General features: G+C 44.8%; 1 protein-coding gene, 1 long non-coding RNA gene and 1 pseudogene across 2 annotated transcripts; 2 read left to right on the plus strand and 1 right to left on the minus strand.

Moving 5' to 3' along the window:
* Window positions 1-2,122: 2,122 nt before the first annotated feature.
* On the minus strand, window positions 2,123-5,487 carry LOC121454374. The gene is made up of 3 exons (XR_005975226.1): window positions 5,344-5,487; window positions 2,870-2,920; window positions 2,123-2,399 (listed from the first exon to the last, which is right to left on the minus strand). It is a non-coding gene; the product is annotated as an uncharacterized LOC121454374 (long non-coding RNA).
* Window positions 5,488-5,561: 74 nt separating this feature from the next.
* Window positions 5,562-17,168, plus strand: Plgrkt (plasminogen receptor with a C-terminal lysine). Its single transcript, XM_041661675.1, has 6 exons — window positions 5,562-5,715; window positions 6,557-6,617; window positions 8,839-8,925; window positions 14,692-14,822; window positions 15,321-15,430; window positions 16,767-17,168. The coding sequence occupies exons 3-6, from the start codon at window positions 8,845-8,847 to the stop codon at window positions 16,886-16,888; spliced, it is 444 nt and encodes a 147-aa protein (XP_041517609.1). The 5' UTR covers window positions 5,562-5,715; window positions 6,557-6,617; window positions 8,839-8,844; the 3' UTR covers window positions 16,889-17,168.
* Window positions 17,169-20,939: 3,771 nt separating this feature from the next.
* Window positions 20,940-21,828, plus strand: LOC121454442 (annotated as a pseudogene).
* The last annotated feature ends 2,785 nt before the right edge of the window (window positions 21,829-24,613 follow it).

Here is a 24,613-nt window from a genome sequence, read left to right on the forward strand (position 1 = left end):
TTATCTTCAAAATCCAAATACCTTAACTACTGTCCGATTCCCCACCTCTTTCAAGCCCTTTCTGGATTTGTGACCATATTGACGTAACTTTACATACAGAGTTACACAGCATAAAGAGTTAACAACAGAACGAATCTTGGGTTTTAATTCTAGAAAGTAGGTGTGTCTATCTATATAATAGGAAACATATTTTTAAATCGTGGATTTGGTAACTTCCTCAAAGTTCCTCGACATAATGAAACTTGAGTTGCCTTGCCATTCAAGAACTTCCCATGTCAAGCCAAGCCCTTTACTGCCCTCTCGGGATCCAGGTGGGGGAAGTCTAGTCTAGGTAAAGTTGAGAAAGCTCTTCTGGGAACTGGAAATGTGGGCTTTTTCCAAGACGAAGCAATGGGAACTCCGTGGAGTATGGTGTCATTCAAGCATCTCACTGTTGGACCTCAAGGGCCTTCTTTACGGTTTGCTTTTCCCAGTTATTCACTAAAACTGCAGTTCTAAAGCAGGCACTGAGAGACCACTGGCTTGGCTGTAACTGGATTTTCAGGTTCTCACAGCATCTCTGGTCTCTGAAGATGCTGGAGGATCTATTGAGAATGTGGATCTCTCAGTATCATCAATAAAATTGGAGTAGCCTTTGAAGCCGCAGCTGAGCTACTCCCTCTTCCAAATGTCTTTTGAACCCCAATAGTGGGATAAAGTAGTTTTCTCAAATTTAGTGACTGACTGAAAATAAAAAATAGACTTTATATGTAGAAATCCAGTGTAAACATATATGTGTGTATGTACACAACCACAGACACATTTCTAGTTAACAGTTCCTTTCTCTATAAACAATAGCCAAGTCCCAGGGCACATTTATGATATGTTAGTGTGGTCGTATAAAAACTCAGGTCTATAAAAATTCACTCCAGAGACTCACTGTTTGGCTGAGTTCTTTAGCTAAATGATGATTTGACATGTGAGAATTAAGTCATAGTCCCTGAGTAGTTTCTTACCATGTGAATCATTTTTAAAGCTACAGGGGGGAGGTGTTTTGTTTTTTATTGTTTTTACAAAAGCATTGCTGAGGGTCGACGCGCAGAGTCAACAGAGAAGGCTGGAGGTAACTGAAACTCGCCCTCCCCCAGGGCTGCCCCTGGGAACTGCAGAAGGCTCAACCTGCTGCTCGCACTGATTTGCATGTGAGTCGCCCAAAAAATACCCTCACCTCTCCACCTGCCCTACACCTCAGACGCTCATTTTCCCATGAAGTCGATCATGCTCCTTAATGAATTTGGTATCCTCCAGAAGGAAAAAAATAGGACGTGATTTTAATTTAAAAAAAATTATTTTGTCGTTTCAAAACCTATTGAATAAGCCCAAATAACCTAAGTAAGGGAGAAGCAGCCCTGAAAATAATATCAGTTTTCTGATTTGGACAAAATAAAGAGAAACATTCAGACAAGAGAAAACCAGTGGCTAGCTAAGACTGAATTGTAGAACACGTGGGTCATCTCTAATGTCTTCATTTCCTGTTCCTATCTCACCTGCCCTATTCATCTGGGGCAGACAGAAACCTCCTTACCGCTCATGTTCTGCTTAGCTGATGATGAAGACTAACCAGCAACGGTGAGGAAATGCACAAAGTAAATTCTGGAGAGAACCGTGAGCCATCTGCAGGAGGGGCAGGCTCAACGGAAGGAGGAACTGGTGTGCGCTGTGAAGGTGAGAAGCCTGGTAGATTCTGGGAGCAAGCATTGCTGTGCCTGGAGGAGGAAGGTTGGATTCTCGTTGTATGCACATCCATGGATAGCTTCAGCCAGAGGAGTCTATGACGGTGTTCTACAGACAACACTCTAGCCAGCTGAAGAAGGCAGGCTGAGGAGCCTGTGTTCATGGAAGCCAGGAGATTTGAGGAGATGGCATTATACTTTAATTCAATTCCAACACTACCTGTGGAGAAGTAAAGTCGCACCCCACAAGTCCAAGGGGAAGCGCCATATGGCAGATGCCAACCTTAAGTCTAGGCATTCAGAGCTTCTGATGGTCTCGCGATGAATTAGGATTTCCATGACTCCCTCTGGTTTGTTTAATTAAAGTAACTCACAAACTGGGAGAAACAGGTTACCTATGAGAATCAGTTTATTATAAAGGACATCACCACGGATACATACGAAAGAGTACACAGGCAAAGTATGGTCAGGTGGGAGCCGGAGGGAGCTTCCGTGCTCCTCTTTGGGTTCACTACCCTCCAGGACCCTTCAGATGGTCTGCAGCCCAGCTGCTTGAAGCTCTAGCTCAGAGGATTTTCATAGAGACTTCATCAGGAATCAGTTCAGCTTCCAGCCCTTCTCCCTTCTGCGCAGGACAGGAGTTCGGGGTGAAAGTGTCAAGTTCTCTCTGCCCACAGTCTGGTCATTCTGATGACAAGGTCAAAACCAGGAACTCACCAAGAGTGACTTCACTGGAATGAAGAGCATGTCTATCTCTCAGGAAATTCCCAAGAATTGGTAGCTATGTGGTCATATATCAGAACAAAAGACTACCAAGCACCCTTATTAATCAGACAATTATAACAGGTTTCTAAGAATTGTATGCCAGAAAGTGGAATGGAAACCCAAAGGGTAGACACACACACACACACACACACACACACACACACGTGTGTGTGTGTGTGTGTGTGTGTGTGTGTGTGTCTCGGGATATCACATGTAATAGGGCAAACCATTTTATTTTACTTTTTAAATTTTGTTGCATGGGTGTTTGGTCTCCGTATATGACTGTGCTACAGAAGGCTGTCAGGCCTTCTGGGAGCGGAGTTACAGATAGTTATAAGTTGCCATATGGGAACCAAACCTTGGTCCTTTGGAAGAGCAACCAGTGCCCTTACCTGGATGAGCTCTCTCTCCAGCCGCAGCTCTTAGAGTTTAGAGACTATTTTCTGGGGAAGAAGGAGAAAAAAGAGGAGGAGGTGGTGGTGGTTATCAGAGGAGGGGACCAGGCTGCAGGTCTTGGGACAGGAGCCTGAGATGGACGGGCTGAAAACAGGGTCATGTGAATTGCACGGGTTCCAGAAGGAGGAAGTTAGCAGGGGTTTAGTCAAATGGTACTGTGACATCACAGCTGAAAAGCTCCCAAAGGAGAATCATCTACGAGCTTCCTGCTCGTCCTCTGTGCCGAGCATTTACATACAGCTGAGAGAGGAGAGTCCACGCCCGTATCAATCTCCCCTCACGCGTCCCCAGTCAGGCTTATGACTCTTGGGATGCTATGCGATGCTTCGAGTGGACCACGTGAAGCCTCCTCCGACTCAGGTTACCCTCTGAGCTGTAACGGCCCCTGCTCAGAACAGCTTTCCTCGACTTTCTGCCCCCTCTTCCATTACTGTCATCTTCAGTTACTGCGTTTCAGTGACTAACCTTGGCAAGCTGAGCATCATCAAAAAGAAAAAAAAAAGCTATCAGATTAATAAGATGAAACTGATTAATAAGATACCACAATCACATGATTAGAAGTATCAGTGATCGTAAGACAGGTCGTATTTAAAAATGTCAGACTCTCGTCTACCTATGAGACTACCCAACTTGGAGAACAGCCTTAGGAGCTTTAGCTCCTGAAGTTGGCTTTCTTGTAAGGTGCTGAAATGGAGACCTACAGCTCATGTACCTTGTCAAAGCTTACATGACCCGGAGCTCTGGCTCTGGTGTCTGCTACCCAGCGAATACCAGTGAGACGAGTGTCCTTATCTACTGCCGTCAAGCTGTAAGCACATTGGATGCTTCTTCAGCCCACTCAGTTAAACTCTGACTCACTGTATGCCCCAGCTATTCTACCCCTACAAATACACCCAAGATAACTTAAAATATGTCCACAAAACTTACAATGTTTTTCGTAAGAGGCCAAAATAGAACCATCCAAAAATCCATCAATACACCAAATGTGCTATATCCACATATTGGGATATTATTTAGTCCCAGCAAGAAATGGAGCAATGATTCATGCTATAATTTATTTGTTTAATTTCTGTTTCAAATTTACTTAGTGTGTGTGTGTGAGTGTTCCACTCATGAATGGAACACCTATGGATGCCAAAGGACAATTTGCAATATGATGGGTTCTTTCCTTTCACATGTGAATCCCAGGGGTAGAACTGGGTCCCAGGGTGGTAAGCCCATCAACCCACTGGCCCATCTCACCAGTCCCTGTGCTCTAACTTAGATGAACATGGAAAATAGTGTCAAAGTAAAAGAAGCCAGTAAAGACCATTTTGTTTATAGGAACTGTCCAAAATAATCAAGTCTTAAAAGATAGAAAATAAATTAAGATGGATTCTGTAGATTACCTGCATGTGACATCATCCATAAAGATAGGTTCTATAGATTGAGAAGAACAAGCTCATGATAGGGGTCTGGGGGAGGATCTGATGTGGTCTCAGTGACACAGATAAAGAAAAGGTCACCAGGCTATTAACTACCTCCGCTCCCAGCCTCTGGGCAGAAAACGGCTTATACATCTCTCCCTTTGAAGATACAACCCTGCTTGCTTAACATTTCTGGTTCCGCTGGTGCTAATCTGTGGGCACAAGAACAGTTATGCCTCCTAAGGTTGCCTTTCTCACCTTCTCTGCCCAAAGGTGGACACGGCTTTCTCTGCTGAACATTCCTGTCAGGCATTCTTGCCTAAGGGCCAGCTCTCACCTGGCTTTAGTAACCACCCTCTCTTCCTGGGCCCTTCAAGAAGACAGAAGCTCCCACTGTTGCCAGCTATGAGCTATTGAATGCTATCCAAGGGCTGAACACCGTGTCTGCATCTAAGTCTGTTTTCTCATTTAGCCCTCACTATGCGACAATCAGATGGCTTCAGTCCTACTGCAGACCGAACGGAATCGAGGCCTGGTTTGTCTGCACGCATAAACGTTATCAGGAATCTGCTGCTCAGCTTTTACTCTTGGTAGTACACCTGCTCCCACAAACAGAAAGAAAAATATTGTTGCAATTTTCCCATCCGGCTCCTGAACAAATCATGTTTGAAATGGAGAATCTAGAAGTCAGAATACAGAGAACTGAAGTCGAGGGCATCTACACAGGCCTGGGAGGTCTGGGCCTGGAAGAGGGTAGACGCCTTCTCTGCGGTGTGGCGTTAGCCAAGGTCAAGGCAGAGGGCTCTTCCTAAAGAGCCTGTGAGGCTATTTCCACAAACCCTTGGGTAGCAAGGGTAAGAGTGCTAATGGGTCCTCGGGTATTTCTTCAGAGGTTGGAGAGCCTTCCTCCAGACAGACATTGCTGACAGGAGTACGTAATACGGGAAGGGCAAAAGGTTACATGGAAAATTCTGATCACTGTTTTGCTTTTGTTTCCTGTTTACCTTTAAGCCGTTTGATGGCGACATTTTTACAGGGTTGGGACTCGGAGGACTTGAAACGGCATTTCCCTGCTGCTTCCTCGACTTTCCCTCTAAGCCATCCAATAGGTGCAGGACGCAATCTGCGGCTCTGACCCGCCCCACCCACCTCTCTGCTCTAGGCGCCCCGGAGCCGGCACCGGAAGGACACCCCAGGCCTCGGGAACCGGAGCCCTTAAAAGATCCAAAGGCCACGCTGATTGGTTAAAGAGCGCAGCCCGCTGTCATAACCAGCCAATCCCTAGGCTCTGCCAAGCAAAGCGCAGTCCTGCCCAGATCGATCAGGGACTCTGGCTAGGGGCCTCCGCTGTGGTCACCATCCCAGCACCGAGTCGCGTGAGTGCTTCTGCATCCGACGGCAGGGAGGGAGGGTTGATTCGGCTGAAAGGCCCCTGCACAGCTGCAGCTCCAGCTGGGGCAGAGAAGGCCTGGGCTCTGGGTTCTGCTAATGCCCCCGAGGCTGACAGATATTGCCAACCCGGCCCTGTGAGCGAGAATGAGCTCTCCTTAGCATTGTCACCAAGTTGGGAAGTCTACAGAGTGCCGTGGACAGGGACATGGGATAACTCTACGCGAAATACCTAAATGACAGGAAACTGGTTCCTCAGAGCCAGAGTGGAAACAATGACAGGAAAACACCTCCAGAGGCTATGTGCTTCCCGCTTAAGTTTGCTAGGGAATATAGTTTGGAATATTTATTGAGAATGATTGTGATGTTGTGACCAATTTAATTAATAAAACAGGGCAGAAATCTGGATGACAGAAGTAACGAATTCTTTCTCTTTCCAAATCAAATCTTGGTTCCCAGGGCGACCAGGGGAAATCTGTCTGGGATTTTTGCAATCAACATTCCCCAGAAACGCATCTTTCCACAGTAATTTGAATCATGGCTGGCAAGCTGGAACAATAATATGCCCCCCAAAAGCCACCCCCACACTGCACTCCTGTTTCCTGTGTTACTAGCAATAACGTCGATTCAAGGCCACTCTTATTCATTTGTTGATAATATTTTGTCTCTAGGAGAGAGAAAATTGAGGGTATTTGGAACACCCTAGGGAAGGGGTGCCAATGACTTTGATGGGTATAGGGGAGAAGGAATTGGAAGCACTGTTCAAGGTGAACTTACAAGGCTGGTACACGCATTTGAACACTGTTCCTGGTTTCCCTCTGTCTTTAGCCCGTCTACCTGAGATTTCCCCGACACATCCAAAGTCCAAGAGTGCAAGGCCTGGAAAGAGGTAAGCCTGAACCCTAGCTTTCTGAAGAGTTTCTCCTCTCTAGCAGACTGGCATGAGGATTGTCCCACCACTTCAAGGGAGAGCTCACCCCTTATAAATAAGAGTGTGCCAAGGGACTGGGATCTGTGTGTGTGTGTGTGTGTGGGTGTGTGTGTGCGCGCGCGCGCGCGTGTGTGCCAGAGAACAGTCGATTTCTTTGAAGATGTTTGCAGCAGGTATAAAAATTCCACCTTCCACTCCTATATGCGGAAGGCAAACAAGGGATGCCGGGTAGCCTTGTTTTCTTGGGTCGAATCATTCCTATTCTGTGCAAGTGTTTGTCAAGTAGAAGCCACAGAGACCATCAAGATGGCTGACAGTCTTTCCCCTGCAAGTTCAGCTGGAAGTGACTCACTTGGGCTGTCACTGCTGAGATAGCAGAGTAACCTGCTAGGTCCCCTGCCCCGACAAGTGTCCTCTGTCTGCTTGCAGGGTGCCGAGTGGGACAAAGGCAGGCAGGAAGGAATCCTCATGACCTCCCAGGCCTAGTATGTAGTTCAGCCTCTGCCCAGCTCTGCAGTCTGGGCCACGTAATTCCAGTTCAAGGCCACGTAATTCCAGGGTGTGTTCTTTGTCGGAATACACGGAAGTCACTGACCCTCAGCCCCCACTCCTAATAGGGAAAACATTCCAGCTGATGTGAACCCCCCTGTCCTCCTCCCGCTCACTTCCTGCGTTACTCTAGACCCAGGGTTTCCTGATGAGGAAAGATGTGGAAACAGCTGTTATCTGGGATCAGAATAGACATAAATCCTGGCTGGAAAGCATCGAGATTATGGTGTATTCAACAGCCAACGAAAGTGACATTGAAGAAAGTGGAGAAGTCGTGGTGTCCCCTGAGCCTCTAGTCTTCTGAAAGAAAAACCAATAACTAAGGAAAATGTTTGCTGCACAGACTCACTTGGACTTAGAACGCAATTAGGAGTTCTGACTCACCTCCAGTTTACAGCCCTCTCTTAGGTGGTTGTTACTGATAATAAGATGCAAACTGCAGGTGGTTGACGTGGGTGTGTCTGTGTGGCTCAGTCACTGCTTTTAAGGTATCGAAGAGACAAAGGCAACGTGCATTCATAAGAAAACGAACTTCAAATTTTAATCATTTCCGGGCTAGTAAAACAGATCAACCATTCTGTTCTCAGCTTTGTGGTAATGCTAAATAAATTGTATTGAGCACTTTATTATAAAAAAGATGTCTGTACTTAGCTGTAGGCTAATGTAAGTGTTGTAGGTAGGCCAAGGTAAACCACGATGTTCAGTATATTAGGTGTAGTAAATGCGTTTTTCTCCATGATATCTCCAACTTACAATGAGTTGGTGGGGTGTAACTTCCGTTGGAAGGAGAGGAGAAACTCTACAGTGTGGTCATTTTAAAAACGCATTTCTGGGCAGAGGAGATGCCTTAATGTGTGAAGTGCTTGCCATATAACCCGAAGACCTGTGGTGGAAGCTCCCGAATCAATGGAAATCTGCAGTCCCAGAGGTGAGACATGAGGATCCATGGAAGGCTCCCAGCCAGCTAGCCTGGTGTACACAGATGAGCAACAAGCAGAATAGACGGTCTCAAACAAGGTGGAAAGAAAGCGAAGACCAACACCTGGGGTTATCATGGGCCGTGGTACCTGCAAGAGCGTGTAAGCATCTTCACTTCCCTCCTTTTGAGAGCCTCGGTGACATGGAGAGGAGGAGGGCGAGGCTGGGAGAGGAGAGCTAGGGGATACGAGCTGCAAGACGGTGGGAATGAAATGTGTGTCGAAGAGGGATAGGAGCGTGAGACCTCAGGAAGAGCACTGATGCACTGACGGTGAGACATGTCATCCTGAAAGCACAAGTTACAGCGGGACAGACCCAAGTACTTCTGCACACGCATCCTCAGGTGCAAGGCCTTCCTGTCTACTGCACAGACGGCCAGAAGGTGGATAGTGGGGAGAAACATAAGGAAACATGGCGCGGTGTATTGACAGAGCAGGGAGAGATGGGAAATTATTTCAATTGACTAGTCTTGGCTAAGTAAATGATGCCAAACCAGGTAAGTATGCCTGAGGTTAAACAGCTAGTAAGTATTTACACTAGTCTCTAAATCAATTTTTTTTCTCTCCTTTTACCTTGTTGATCATAACTTTGGGCCTGTATAAGGATGCACAGGGCCAGTTATTTAAAGTTGCCTTGCATTTTCCTGCTTCAGGTCAAGATGGGGTTTATATTCTCCAAATCTATGAACGAGAACATGAAAAACCAAAAGGAGTTCATGATCATGCACGGCCAGCTTCAGGTACGTGTTAGTTAAGATGGTATGCTCCAATCACTTAGAATTTCTAGAATGGTGTTCTAGAGGCGTGTTCTCTTGGACTCCCCTTGACCCCCAATTAAAACATTCTTGGGCACCACCCTCAAAGGTGAAGTGGACGATTGCCTAGTTGGCGAATGGCCCACACCCCCAATCCAGATACTTGTTTCAAAATTTCCACACCACACAGAATTGTTTAGAGTATATTATGAACGGAATATACCCTTCCCCCAAGGTATCCGGGATTCCTAGAACCTGTGGCTACATTAGGACTGTGACACCTTACACGGGAAGGGGCTTTACTGTGTGTTCCTATAAAGAGGTGCTATTCTGGTTTATCCATATGGGTTCATTGTATTCCCAGAGCCGTTTTAAGGAGACTCGTGTGTGTGTGTGTGTGTGTGTGTGTGTGTGTGTGTGTGTGTGTGTGTTGCATGAGGTGGGGAGAAAGAGGGAAAATTCAAAGATGTCATATTGCGCTACACATAGAAATCTTAACCGCAAAGCCAGGCTGAGCAGCCCTCTACTGACTTTGAAGATGGGAGTCAGGGCCAAAAGAGGCAGGCAGGCTCAATAAGTTGAAAAAGACAAAGAAGCCGATTCTCCCCTGCTGCCTCCAGAAAGACAGAGCCATGCTAGCCCATTTTGGCCCTTTAGCCTCAGATAATAATTTGTTAAAGTGGCATTGGGAAACTGCTGTAGACTGTACACTTGACCTTGGGTTATACAGTAGCTGTTTAGAAGAAAATCAAAGAGATTGCTGAATTGCCTAATGTGAGTTGTCAAAGTAATTTTAAAATTTTGTAACTCACAGCTGAAAGTTGAGAAGTTAGTCCCAAATTGTTTTTCTAAGATTTTAGACAGGGATCATGAAGGGCCTGTGGTCTGTTACGGCTGCCAGAGTAGACAGCACTGCTCTTGGGCCACACAAATGAGAGGTAAACCACCAGACTGCGATTGACTCCATATCAACCTGATGGCCTGCACAGTCTGTCCTCAGTCTCCCGGTCTGCACCCTAGAGCCAATGCGCCCTCCAGAGAAGCCGCAGGAAGGAAAAATTACACACAGCATGTAGAATGTATGCCATACAGAGTGTATAATATAATGCCTCTTGCTTAGATTGGGTGTTGCTGTCATTGCTACTAAAATCTTTTTTTTTTTTTTTTAAAGTTAGGGTCTCATATAGCCCAGGCCAGCTTCAAACTGGTAATGTAGACTAAGGAGGCCTTGAACTTCTGGTCCTCCTGCCTCTGTCTCCTCGGTGCTAGGGTTATTTCTTTGGAAGAAATGGAAAATTTGAAAGAATGGGCAAGTTCATTTGGGGGTGGGGTTTTTTTTTGTTGTTGTTTTTTTGGTTTTTTTTTCCTGTAACGGAGCAGTGACCAGAAGTGACCACAGTATAGGAATCAGCCCAGTATGTCAGGAACTTGAGCCACCTGTACGTGGAAACTACAGGAGTTTCATTCTTAATCGGCCCACATGACCTCAGGTGCTATGAAGACTTGGGGAGTTTATTCCTCTTGGAAGTTACAGAGTCCTATGTCAGAGGACTTCGTCACTGCTCCAAAGCTGCATGAGCGTAATGCTGGTGTCACTTCCTCATGCTGCTCAAAGTTCACAGAGGAGACAGCGATGGGCGTGAGTCTAAGTGGGTGCGCTGCACTCTGTGGATGTAGGTCACGCATGGGGAACCCCAAGAGGAGGGGAATCCATGGCTTTTTACCGTGAACCAGGAGCAAGAGAAGCGCGGAGGCCTTTGCTGTGTTTCATCCTGTGGGGCTGTTCACTGACACACAAGCAAAGATGGCTGCAGTAGTGAGGGCCTGACTTTTTTGATCCACCCCTCAAGGATGTGCAGGGGTATTCGTGGTCCCTGGTAGTCACCTGACTGACCAGAGGCAAGGGAACAGTCAATCCCAGTGAGCAGATTTTCCAGATGCGGCCTCGAGGTCATCCGTTTTCAGTTTATCTTAACCAATGGCAAGCCCAAGCCTAGGAACCCAGCCCCTCTTGAGCCAGCAGCTTTCTCTCATTTGGAAGGAGACAGGGTGAAAATTTCCCTAGCACAATGACTCCTTCACTGACACACAGTGGAGGGAAGGTGAGGTAGGACCTGACCCCTGTACCTTCAAATACACCATCTTCAATTGAGCAGCCAACAGGCCCCTCCCTTGTACCCGTCCCTGTCTGGGACTCCCCAGCCCACAATGGAGATGTCACACCGCAAGATCACAAGGCTTCCACAGAACAAAACTTATTTTAAACAAAACTCAGCAAAAAAAAAGCCATGATTGTCTCGCCTCTCGGACCCTTCAGTTACTGTCTGAATTAAGTCCCCTCAAAATTTGTATGCTGGAATCCTAGCCCTCATATGACTTCATTTGGAGACAGGGTCTTCATAGATGTAATCAAGTTCAAATAAATCCTTAGGGTGGACCTTAATCTGGTACATTGGCAATTTTTAAGAGTAAATTTGGTCATGTGCCCCAAATATGGACACAGTCATCTCCAAGCCAGGAGCAGAGGTCTCCCCGTAGCTTGTCAAGGATTCGACTCCATTGATTTGGGATTTCTAGATTCTAGAACTGAGACCAAAAAAACAAAAAAATCTATTGCATGAACTAGCCGGGCTGTGGCCCTCTTAGGGGAGAGGCAGCTTTAGCAAACCAAAGCCCGGAGGACCTGGAAGCCGTGTCCAGAAGTGGGTGCTGGTGTACTGGGCAAGGGACTCCCTGCAGCTCAACTGCAATCTCCCACCTTCCTCCCCAACTTCCTGTTTCTATAGCCCCCCACCCCCACCCCGAGAGGAGGGTCAGAGTTCGTGAATGGGAGAGATTTGGTCACCTTGAGTTTTCCATACAAACATGACACATTATTTACTATACCTGACAGTGTCTTGAACTGGATCAACCTCCCTTCCTCACTGAAAGCTTTGCTCAGACTACACCAGTTGAATTCTGTCCGTCTTCCCATTCAGAGAATGTAACGTTAACTATTGTAGGGTCCCTGCACAGGTTCAGGAGATTATACAGTTGTATAGATGGCTGGAGACTGGTATGCACGAGGTCTTTGTTTCTCCCCTCAGGAACCAGAAAAAAAGAAGGTTTTTTAATACATAAAAATTCGTTTTTGAGAATTTCATATAATGTATTAGGGCTGGAGGCTATGGTTCAGTGATAGAGCGTTTGCCTAGCATGCATGAGGTCCAGTACAGCAAGCAAATAGAGACACAGTTAGAGAGAGACGGGGAAGGAGGAGGGGGAGGGAGGGGAAGAGTGGAGGGAGGAGAATGGGGGAGGGGAGACAAGAAAAAGAGAAGTTTGACTGGGTAAGGAGAGAAACTACCTCTTTCAACCCCTGTTGCTGAGCATTTTTCCAAAGTACCACTAGGTGGCGCACATAAACAACTTTACAGCGTCCAGATAATCTGGAAAGCGTGGTGTTAGTGTGTCAGTGAGGCGGAATGGAAATGGAAGCCTCTCACAGAGAAAGATCAGAGGGCAAAGCAGCCATACTAGTCAGTTATGCAGGCCAGGCAGTGGTGGCACACACCTTTAATCCAGACAGAGGCACACAGCTCTTTGTGAGTTCCAGGCCACCCTGGGCTACAGGAGATTGAATCTGTCTAAAAGAAAAACTGCTCCTACAAAGGTGATCCCAGAACTTGGGATCCCACACCTTTAATCCCAGCACTAGGGAGGTGGAGACAGAAGTGACATGCAGTCACGGGATCTCGCCATAGTCACATCCCATCTTGGGCATCCTCTAACTTCTTGGCTGATTTATAAAATTTTTGATACATTGGGTTTACTCTCTACCATAAGCTTTATGCATATGACAAGGAGAGGGTATCTGGTGTTCACCACAACATCATAGTGTTTAGTCCCACAATCTTTACAAAGCTCCCAACCATCAATTTCAGACTTCTATCTGCTTAATGTTTACTGGGGGGGGGGGGGGGGGGGGACCTATCCAGTGATAGCTCCCTTAGGCGGTAGTTCTCTATCCCAACTGCACTCCAGAACAACCTAGGCCGCCAGCAAAATGAAATAAATAAAATAAACTTAAACGAAACTTATGCTGACCTTACCTCCATGGACTAACTGCTCTGGCTGCTGGGATAGGAACTGGGACTTTGAAGAACTCCACAGATGTTTATAACTTGGACCACTGATGTTGGGCTTTTCTCTGCCTTTTTTTTTAATTTAGATACCTTTTTATATGCATGCAAATTATTAATTGCTGTATTTATATCACTTTGGGAGATCTGCATTATTATATGAGTTTGGGAAATAAGTCATCTAGCAAGGATGGAGTTGCACCCTCAATATCCTTGCATACAAAGGCATATTATTTATCTTTAATGGAACTCAAACTGATAAAGGCAAATTTTGGCAAGGCAAAGTGCCTTAAGTGGTCCTTGCTCTTTCTCCTTCTCTGTTTACTTTTCCTTGGAACAATCTTGGTTTGGCCTAGGTGACCTCAGGTGGCACGGCCATTAGAGGAGGCATCTCTAGTTGAGGGAAACCTCTCTGCTGTTGTTTACAACCACCTGGGAAACGAGGTGATTTGCTCTGAGGGCACTGATCATGCTCCAGGTGAGTCTGGCCGTGACCTACACTTTTCAATGCTGTGGACCCTTGAGATCCAAACCTTCTCCTACCACCTCTGACTTATTACCCAAGTGTCTGCTGTGAGTTCTCCTGGCTCTATGATTTAGTGACCCTCTGGTATGCCACCTGCTTCTAATTTTCAGTGACTCCTGGGTAGCTGAGATTAACCCAACTGTCTCGGGCCTGCTCTGAACCCAGGCCTGCCCTGCAACCATTGTCTCTCTGCTTTGGTTTCCTCCTCCCAGAATGCTCCTTGTTTAGAGGCTTCCCGGCCCGCCTGAAGTCTGGCTGACACTCTCCTGGGTTGTAGGGGGAGGGGGGACAAAGGGGAGGTGGCCAGGCCTTGTCCTCACACCATCCTACTCTCAGTTCCTGCCATGCCTGAACGAGGACACGGCTGGAAACCGAGTCACGTTGTTTACTGTTCTTCCATCACGAACTCTCGCTTTCTGTTTCTGAACTTTGCTGGTGCTCTGTACTGTCAGGTGTTTAGAATTAAGAGGCTAGGAAGAAAGCAGGTTTCCCTCTGAAGACCCAGACTCTTCAAATCACGGCCTTGGGTTTTCATTTTGCTACCGCTGCTGCTTCTGTGTGTTTCTTTGAAAAGCCAGTCAGGTATTACATCCTGTGTTCTGGGCTGTTCAAAGCCAAGGCACTGACTAAAGTGGCACAAAGCACAGGCGGTGACAAGCGAAGATCTCTATCGATCTATTGACCCCTCAAAGCAACTCCCCCTCCACACACACTGTATGATGAGGACCTGGCATTTCAACTTGTGCTTGGGTGTATCTGGAAGGCAGCACGATGGGAGGCGAAATGATTTCCAAGCAAATACTAACAACAGAGGCGGGCAAGGTGGGTGCGTTTAGTGGTCCGTAGATTTTTTTTCCTCATGTGAAACAGAAAAGGCTGCTGGGGTCGACCTCAGCGAGCAGGAGCACTGTCTGTTCTGTGCCCAGTGGAAGGAGCTGTCACTGCAAAGGGACAGTTGTTCGGAGCTGTTCAGAGTGACTTAGTCAAAGTCTATTGTGATCTAAATGATAAAACACGCGTCCAGACGAATGAAGAAGGAAAAGCAGATGGTCGTACCCGTCCTAGATGAAAGATGAGTAACCCCCCTTTGTCTTTTGTGCGTAGCTGGAAAGGCAGCTGACCATGCAGAATGAGATGAGGGAGCGACAAATGGCCATGCAGATCGCCTGGTCTCGGGAATTCCTCAAATATTTTGGAACCTTTTTTGGCATTGCCACCATCTCTTTAACATCTGGGTATGTTTACAATTTACTTGACAATCTTTTTGAAATAATCCAGTCTTTGCCATGATCATAGCACTGTTAAGTTGGCTGAGGTAGGACTTTGAACCCAACAGTATTCATGTAAACAAAGAAACAGCCCAACCACCCGTGGCTTTCTCCTCTGCAGAACAAGAGCAGTAACAGTCCCTTCTGCCTTTAGCTCCTTCAGTTCCTTCTGTCTTTCTCTAGTCTATAAGTTAAAGAGGGCTCCCCAGAGGTCCGGAATGGTATCTCTGTGTCCTTGTATTCTTTAAAAGGAGGAACCAAAGCCTTGAAGTCAAAGAAAAATTAGCAAAGACTCTGGTGAGGTATGCTGGGCAAAGAAAGTCAATTGCTATAGAAGCCTCAGATTGATGAAATAATTTAAGAAGTGGAATGCATTCTTCCAGAAAGCAGGTGCTTTTCTTACAAGGACAAGATATTTGTGTGCTGGTTACCATTGTGATACCCATCTTTCTGTTTCTGAGACAGCGCGATAAAGCGGAAGAAGCCAGCCTTGCTCATTCCCATCGTTCCCCTCAGCTTTGTCTTCACCTACCAGTATGACCTGGGCTACGGAACTCTTCTGCAAAGAATGAAAAGTAAGTCTTCCTAAACTAGTTTGCTTCCTAATTAATCTTCTGATTCAAGATCTCCTCTCAAGGCTGGGAGATGGCTCAGTCGGTAAGGTGCTTGCTGAGCATGCATGAGGCTCTGATTTCAACCCTCAATACCCGCGTGAAAAAGCTGGGTGTAGTGGTACGAGGGAGGCAGAGACAGGCAGATCTCTTGAGCTCCATGACTAACCAGCTTCGCCTACTTGGCAAACTCCAGGTCAGTCTGAGACACTGTCTCAAAACAAAAAATAACAGAGTAGATAATGCCTGAGGACACTGGTGGTTAACCTCTGGCTTCTCCATGCTAGCGTACGCATATGAACACACACACGCACATGCATCCCCTCCTTTTAAACCCTTGAAGCTTACGTAGATTCTGATAGGATCATTTTCCAAAGACTCTAATGACAAACATCTCTGCTCCCTCCAACAGGGTGGCATAAAGTCAGCTCCTGCCAGCTCATAAGAACTGACTTGACAAATTTTGCATGGTGGATGAGAGGCATAGTTGTTTACTAAAATTAAATTAAATAGGTGTATACAGACTTATAATTAAATTCTAATAAATACTAAATTACATTTAAAACAAGGGTATTAAGCACCCAGAACTTTTTCCATTCTATATAATGATAGATTACTTATATCAATTGCATCTGCGTTATGCAACTGTAGAAGCAGCATGCAGATGCAACAAAGTGCAGGCACAGCTTCAGCCTCAGCAGCATCCCATTGGTGGCTTGAGGTTGGCCATGGTGGCAGCGTGTACATGGTGGAAACCGGCAAACATCAAATCAAGGCTTACCCTGATCTCTAGACCAGGAGCTGGAAAATGTGGACATTTTAAACCTTTGGGAAAGAATTCTAATAACTTCTATAAGTGTTCTTTATTTTGCAGACAGTTTATTTATTGTTAGTGTTAACTTGCAATTGTTTGTATGTATGTGTTGTGTATTGGTCAAGCCCAGGTAGTTCTGTCCACCCCCTCCGTGCATTCTTCATTTCTCCTTCATTGTTTCTGAGGCACGGTCTCCCCGTGATGCTCAGGCTGCTCCTGAACTCATCATCCTCTTGTCTTACCTCCTGAGTGCTAGAGTTATAGGTGTGTACCACGACACCCAGCTGCAGCTGGGTTTCCAGAATTTATCATTGTGTTTCCCCCAGTGGTGCATTCCTTCTCCTGAGATGAAATACTTACCTCTGGGAGGTAAGGTCGCGGATATAGAGTGTCACATGCAGTGTGCCCCTGTAACAGCAATCAGGCCTTCTCCCAAAATGCTGATGACCCCTCCGCGGTCTTACACACTTCTGCCTTTTATTTAAGGGGAAGCCGAAGACATATTAGAAACAGAAAAGGCTAAGTTGGAGCTGCCAAAAGGAATGATCACCTTCGAAAGCCTTGAAAAAGTCAGAAGGGAGCAGAGTCGATTCGTCTTGGACAAGTGAAGTCTCGTGTACCCTCCAAGCACCTGCTGCAACTCAAAGCACGGAAGCGTTGACTTGAATCACGGTGTTTACAGTTTTCTACATGATCACGATTTTGATACAATGCATTTTTATTTTAGAATATTAAAATTCAAAATAAATTTGTTGGTCTATTTTAAAACAAAATTTCTAATGCTCAACCAAATCATGGCAGTATTCTAAATAAGAATCAAATTTCTTGTGTGTGTGTTTTACAGATATCCAAGTGCAAAATTAATAAATTATATTGTTCTGAATTTGACACCCATGTCCTGCTGCTTGAGTTTTTTGCATACAGACTTTCCACTCAATATCAACTATTACAGGCATCTGTTATTGTGTCCTGTCCCACACAAAAGAACCCTGGTGACTAACACGAAATTAATTACAGCATTCAGGGTTGAGAAGAGGAGGAAGAGATGGTGAAGTCGAGAGGTATAAGTGCGAGTCAGCAGGGAGCATGAGGAGGAACATGGGGTGATATGTCCTTATTTCATTGTATACATATATGATACGCTCAAACAGCTGGGTAAATGAATGAACAAATAAATAAATAGGAAAAAGAAATTATAGAGGGAAGAGATGGAGATTTCCTCTGACGGACCCACGCATAATGGAATACTACCATAATAGCAGCTATTCTGGAGGTGGAGGCAGGAGATTCTTAAGTTTGAGGCCAGGCTGAGCAACATAGCAAGACTACACACACACACACAACACACACACACGAACACACAATCTGCATAATAGTGGTCAGCTATGGGTTCCCAAAATGGCTCGTCAAGAGTTTAAACTTTAGAATTAGATTTGCTGGGCCAGCTTTGCCGATGTCACTGCTCACCAGCTGGAGTTTAAGGCCCCTTCAGGTGGTGCGAAAGATTCACAGAGGGCTGAGCTGCTGTGCGGTCTAGCCGGGCTCTCGGCCGCCTTGGCCTATCAGACCCTTCCTTTGAGCTCCTTGTCCTGATGCAGGCGCCGAGTTCGTGGGTGACTCGCATCCACACGGCCACTCCCTACCAGTTTTCCCAAGTGCACAGAGCGGCAAAGCTAAAGCCACTGTGCTGAGTGACTGCTCCTAAACACAGCTGGATTAAACGCCAGTTCAGCTGGCCTTCGCATTGCTGATTGTTCAAAACTTCTGTCGCATCGTCCTTTTACAGAGCTGACAACCGCGAGCTGACAACCGCTTCATCTGTCACTCCTGTATTATCTCAGCCGATGACATTAATTAAATATTTAGTACCTCTCAATTACACCTTTTAGTAAATTTCCAAGTGCTGAAGCAGCTGTGGTCTCTCCTCAGTTAGCTTATTATCCCAGACTTTGTGGGCTTCAAAGAAGAATGGGGACACATATTAAGGGAGAGAAGAGACGGAAGTATCTTTAAGAAACAAAGAGTTAGAGATTCGTAGTAACTTCGCCCGCTGTCTTTGTCAATGGTCAGAGACAAAGTTGGTGGGCGAACTCTTTACCATAAGGCTTTCCTGGTGTCAAGATAAACGGGCAGAGCAGAGCAGAGTTACGTGTATTTGACAAGTCTCCCTCAGGGCTGAAGGGCATCCGTGAGCATCCGGTAAGTTGCTGCTGCAGAAAGAATCGTGAATAACTTTGTGATAATCACAATTCGATTGATGAGATGTTGATACTTAAGCATTATTTTTAAAGACTGATTTATTTTTAATTTCTGTGAATAGTTTTGCTTGCCCCATATCTAGCTGCGCACTACCCGTGTTCAGTTCCGCAGAGGCCAGCAGAGGGCGTCAGATCTCCTGGAACAGGAGCTACAGAGGCTTGGTAGCCGCTACAGGAATGCTGGGTTCTCTAAATCACTGAGCCATCTCTTCAACTCCCCCACCCCCAAGCGTTTCGAATGTTTTCAATTAACATTTGGGGAGCTGGGACTATGCTTTTACAAAACCTTTAGAAGTTTTACATCGAAAAAGAGAAGTTTCTACTAAACAATGGTGTCCAGAATCCCTGGCAGGATCCTTTTCAATACAGCATGTTGGCTGTATTGAAATCAATTTTTAAAACCAGTGGCCAACTGGGAATGCAGCTCAATGATAGAATCTACACATGGTGTGTGTGAGCTCTGGGCTCCATCCTTAGAATCACAAATGAAACCAAAAGAAGTCACAAATAAGATGCTTTAAAAAAAAAAAAAAAGCCCCATCTGCTTTGTCTTACAACCATATAAAGTGTTTGAAAATGGGTCAAAAGTGCGTGGGTTAGCCCATCACCCAGAGCTATACAGTGAGTTCAAGAAAAGCCCGGGCTACACGAGACCCTATCTCAGAAAACCGCAAAAGGTGCTTGGATTAGAAGAGAACGGGGAAGGGACAGACTCGGGTTATGAATATTGGGTGAGGCATGAAGTTCAGTGGTAGAGTGCTTGGCTAGCAGGTATGAGGTCCAGGGTTCAGTTCCTAGATAAAAGATAAAAACATCACACACACACACACACACACACACACACACACGAGAGAGAGAGAGAGAGAGAGAGAGAGAGAGAGAGAGAGAGAGAGATTATATTAAAGATATTATATACGGTACATATCGTGTGTATATATATGTATTTGTGTGTATACACACATATCAAATTTCAAAAATTCTGCAACCAATATGATCTAAATGTAAACCATCTGAAAATTGAGATGTTATATAGATTTCAACAGTTCCAATGTATGAATGTCCAAACGTGATATTCTAGAGATTCTAGCCAGAACCTAGCTATGTGTTTTTCTGTCCTGCCATTCTGAGAAAGAAATAGGCCCCTGCTGAGAAATCATTATCAACACAGCCTGGTGTTACTCAAACATTGTGGTATTTCTTGCTCTGGGGGGGGGGGGTCTATTCTGTGAGAGGACTGAAAATGTTCCCTTGGGTTTGGCCTTGTGGGCACCCACAGGAAACTCCAGGAAAACAGTGCATACCACCAAACTGCAGAAAGCAGTGTCTGATGTTTTTTTAATGCTTACTTTGGTCAGTCTTATGAAGACTAGAGCAGTTCTTGGGCTACGTACAGGCAGGAAACAAGGCCCAGAAGGGGGTGAACAGGCAAGGGGGCTGACTTGAAAGCTTCCACCGGTAGACAGGCCATGCAGGACTGCCAGTGTAGGGAGTGGGGTCCTCTCACAGCCCAGTTCGTTTTTATACAGACAACAAAAAGTGTGCTACTTCCGACCAAAACGTATGTATGTGTTCCTACTGCTGTGACTCTGCTGTTCTAAGCACAGAACCCACCTAAGTAGCAGAACTATACTTCAGAAAATTTACATGTTTTTTGTGTTTTCCATCTGTCTAAGTTATCATCTAAGGTCAAAGAAGAACTTCAGAAAGAGTTCTACTATAAATTTTTCTGCCGAATTCTGGTATTGAAATGGAACATTAGATGCTGTCAGAAGTCTTCACTAGGAACTCACTTCTGTCTGTGGGCAATTCTTACTCCTCTCTATTGGGAGCACCAGGCAGGGATAGCGTCAGTCAGACCAGCTTTTCCTGAGCCCATTTGGTACCCATTACTTAAATTGCTTCAATTATTATCCACTCCCAACTCTCATTCCTCTCTGTCATCTTTTGTTCTCATTTCTTAATGAGAGATTCATTCTGGGAAATTCCCCTTTAAATTAAAAAGCCTGTGCATTGTGATTCCATTTATGAAACCTAAGGCAGCACTAACCTCAATAGATCATAGCAGCATTTTCCTGGAAAGCTGAGGATTGACTAGAAAGGGCTATGAGGCAAAGTAGAACTGTTGTGTCATGATAAAGATTTGGCATACACCATTGTGTCCATTTGTCAAAATTGCATGCCTAATATTTGTGCATTTCAAGGTATATTATCTAAAATTATAGTAAATTTTGTCATAATTTTCACTGTCATAATTGAATGAGTAAGAGACTATATAAAGTAATAGTATCTCTGTATGTATGTGCATGTATGTATGCATGCACAAAAAGAGAGGGGAGAGAGAGAATTATAGACACAAGAGTAGAAGTACCCTTTGACCTTAAGAATGGTAGAATACCTCTGTTCTCCCCGTTCCTCAGAGCTCGCTGTGTCTCCGGCCTTTTGGCTTTTAATTTTTCCAGGATTTACATTCTGCCATGTCTTCTGAAGAGGGGAAACTCTTCGTGGGAGGGCTCAACTTCAACACCGATGAGCAGGCACTCGAAGACCACTTCAGCAGCTTTGGGCCTATCTCTGAGGTGGTTGTTGTCAAGGACCGGGAGACTCAAAGATCCCGGGGTTTTGGCTTCATCACCTTCACCAACCCAGAACATGCCTCAGACGCCATGAGAGCCATGAATGGAGAGTCTCTGGATGGGCGCCAGATCCGTGTGGACCATGCAGGCAAGTCTGCCCGGGGAACTAGAGGGGGTGCCTTTGGGGCCCATGGGCGCGGTCGCAGCTACTCTAGAGGTGGTGGAGACCAGGGCTATGGAAGTGGAAGATAACGACAGTAGACCTGGAGGATATGGGTACGGGTATGGCCGGTCTAGAGACTACAGTGGCAGAAGCCAGGGTGGTTATGAGCGCTATTCAGGAGGAAATTACAGAGACAATTATGACAACTGAGATGGGGCATGCACACATAATATACACAAGGAATAACACTTCTGATCCAGGATCGTCCTTCCAAATTGCTGTATTTATAAAGATTTTTGGAGCTGCGCTGAAACATCTATTTAGTACATCAAGTTCTATTTTTGAATTGAGCTCCCAACGTAGTTTGATAAAGACCTCTTAGAAAGCTCCATGTGTTTAAACATATTTTTCCTTTTAAAGACAAATTTTAAGACATTGGTTATGGCACCAATATTCCTTTATGCCCAAAAAAAGTTGTTTATTTCTGGCCAGAAAGGTAGTCAAGCTAATGTTTTGAAAATTAATATGTATTTAGGGACTTTTTAAAATAGTTGTACACAATGTTTATTATGGCCAGAAAGTGATTTCTGAATGTACCTATGAGCAATCTGAATCAAGATCATGACTACCTAGACATGTTTTTTTATTCAAGCACTGTCCTGGTTATAGAAGAGCTTCTTAAAAATGTTTGTGAATGTCATTTTTTTAATACTGGAAGAAAAGATACTCTGTTGTGTTTGATGTGTTTAGGATGTCCTTTATGGAGCTAATTAAAACATGAAACCTGAACACACAAAAAAAAAGAATGGTAGAATAATAGTCATTGAGACCCATAAGTGGGCATTCTCTATATGACACATATATCCATATGATGCCCATTTCCATCTTTAAAAAGAAAGGCATTTCTTAAATCTTTCAGATCAGAAAACTTGATTTTTCTGAACTTTTGAAACTACATGCGTTAGAAAACAAAAGTATGATGTTGAGCAGAAAAAAAAAAATCCCTAATATTCAGAGGAACTCATTCAATGTGGTTTTAAAAATATCCTGAAACACGACCTGGGTCAAAGAGGTGACATTACCAAGATGATGAAGTAGGAGGTAGAAGCCTTCATCCTCCCAAAAAACAAAAAGCAAACAAATGAACAAAACATTTATAAAACAAAATAACCTTAGAGGGCCCATCAAAAATCTGCAACACAGCGGGGCAGAATAAAATGAAGCATCTACATAGACAGGCCCATTGATGCACATCTGAGAAACCAGATTGACCAGCAGCAAGGAAAGGCTGGGGGCCCATCAGCATCCAGTGTGCTCCCGCCAGCATCCAGTGTGCTCCCGCCAGCATCCACTGTTCTCCTGCCAGTATCCACTATCCAGAACTAACTTGTACCTGTGATGTAGGAGGTCCTTCTTTCTTTGTGTGGCTTTCATTGGTTAATAAAGAAACTGCTTTGGACCTGTTGATATGGCAGAACTTAGGTAGGCAGGGAAGACAGAACTGAATGCTGGGAGAAAGAAGGGCAGAGTCAGAGAGACACCATGGATCCCCCAGAGACACACTGGAAATTTTACCTGGTAAGCTACTGCCATGTGGCGATACACAGATTAATAGAAATGGGTTAAATTAAGATGTAAGAATTAAATCCAAAAAAAAGATGTAAGAATTAGCCAATAAGAAACTAAAGCTAATGGGCCAAGCAGTGATTTAATGTATACAATTTCTGTGTGGTTATTTTGGGGCTGAGCTAGCCAGGCAGCCAGGATGAACAAGTGGGCTCTTCCTGTTACGTACTTGGACACCAAAATTTCTCTGTGCATACCAATGCTCTGGATATCAGTCTTTCTATTCTGACCCTGGGGTCACTGAACCTCTGACTTGGTGTCCACCTATGCTTTTATTCTGGACTGCTTGGCAGGCTCACCAATATCTAAATCCCGTACATCATTATTGAAAGTTTGATAGTCACTAATACTGTCACTGTCCCAGGCCCCAGAACTGTCATGTGCTTCAGGACTAAGGTCTATGGAATTCCATAATGCAGTCATCACCAGCAAATGGAGAGCAAGCCAGACACAGTGCCCAAAGGGATGCCTTCAGCCACAATTTCTTCAGTGGAAGAAAAATTGGGAGGATATTGAGGACATTGCCATTGAAGACTCCAACAGCTACCACCATGACTGTGGACAGCCTCAGCCTAGGCTGCTGAGGATCTCGGCAAGATAACCAACACTGAATATCATCTGTCAGGTGACAGAAACCCTACACAAGAAGCAAAGGAGCTGAATTACATTTCAGAACAAGCAGACCTCCATTCCTCCCTCAGCTGCCAAAAACACAACCCTAAGAACTGTTCAGGAACGTTCTGCATGGGAGATCATGCGCTAAGTCACAAAACACATCTTAATTTTTTTTCAGAAGATTAAATTCATATCAAACACACTTTTGACTATCATAGTTTGAAACTAGAAAATAATAAGACATTGGGAAATTAAGAAACTTGTAGAAATTAAACAGTATGTTCCTGACCTACAATTGTACCTGAAAAGAAACTTTGAAAAACCATGAAAAATTAAAATAGAAGTACAATGTTCCAAATTTACAGATGTTGCAAAAGCATTTATAAGAGAGACATTTATTGTAACAGATGTCTTAGAGAGGGCCACAGTTCAGTTCCCAACATCCATGCAAAGTGACTCACAAGCACCTGAGACTCCGGTTCCAGGGAATCTGAGGCCTTCTGACTTCCCTCTATACCTGCACTCATGTGCACATTCCTCCCTCCAGACGCATGTACACTGAGTCAAAAATGAAATAAATCTTAAAAATCAAAAGAAAGATGGCTATAAATCATTACCACGGACAAACTGGATAAGCTTGAAGGAACAGGTAGATTTCTGTGAACACTGAATCATGAAGAAACAGAAAACCTGAACAGGCCAACAATGAGTAAGCAGACTGAATTAGCACACCACATTAATAATATAAAAGACGGAGCACACAATCATTTCAACAGATGCAGGAACAGCATTCAATAAAATTCAATGCCCATCCATGGTGAGAATACTCAACAAATTAAGCATAGAAGGAACGTCATACCTCTGTCCATTCAAGTCCATATACAATAAGCCCACAGCTAACATAGTGATGTGGGATTCCCCTTTGTATGCTGTGAATACAATTAGTTAATTAATAAAGAAAACTGGCTTGGCCTAATAGGGCAAAAGAATAGAGGTAGTCAAGGAAAACTAAACTGAATTCTGGGAGAAAGAAGGGCAGAGTTAGAAAGAAGTTATGGAGCTGCCACTGGAGACAGACACGCTGAAACTTTGCTGGTA

This window comes from Microtus oregoni, unplaced genomic scaffold, assembly GCF_018167655.1.
Source record: "Microtus oregoni isolate MIOR12 unplaced genomic scaffold, Mior012 000012F_ref0000307, whole genome shotgun sequence".
NCBI lineage: Eukaryota > Metazoa > Chordata > Mammalia > Rodentia > Cricetidae > Microtus > Microtus oregoni.

Excerpts from the sequence above, each read along its gene's own strand:
- Plgrkt (XM_041661675.1), top strand. The coding sequence starts at position 8,845 with ATGGGGTTTATATTCTCCAAATCTATGAACGAGAACATGAAAAACCAA. Across the intron at positions 14,823-15,320 it reads ACCATCTCTTTAACATCTGG|CGCGATAAAGCGGAAGAAGC; the intron begins GTATGTTTACAA and ends TTTCTGAGACAG. Across the intron at positions 15,431-16,766 it reads TCTTCTGCAAAGAATGAAAA|GGGAAGCCGAAGACATATTA; the intron begins GTAAGTCTTCCT and ends CTTTTATTTAAG.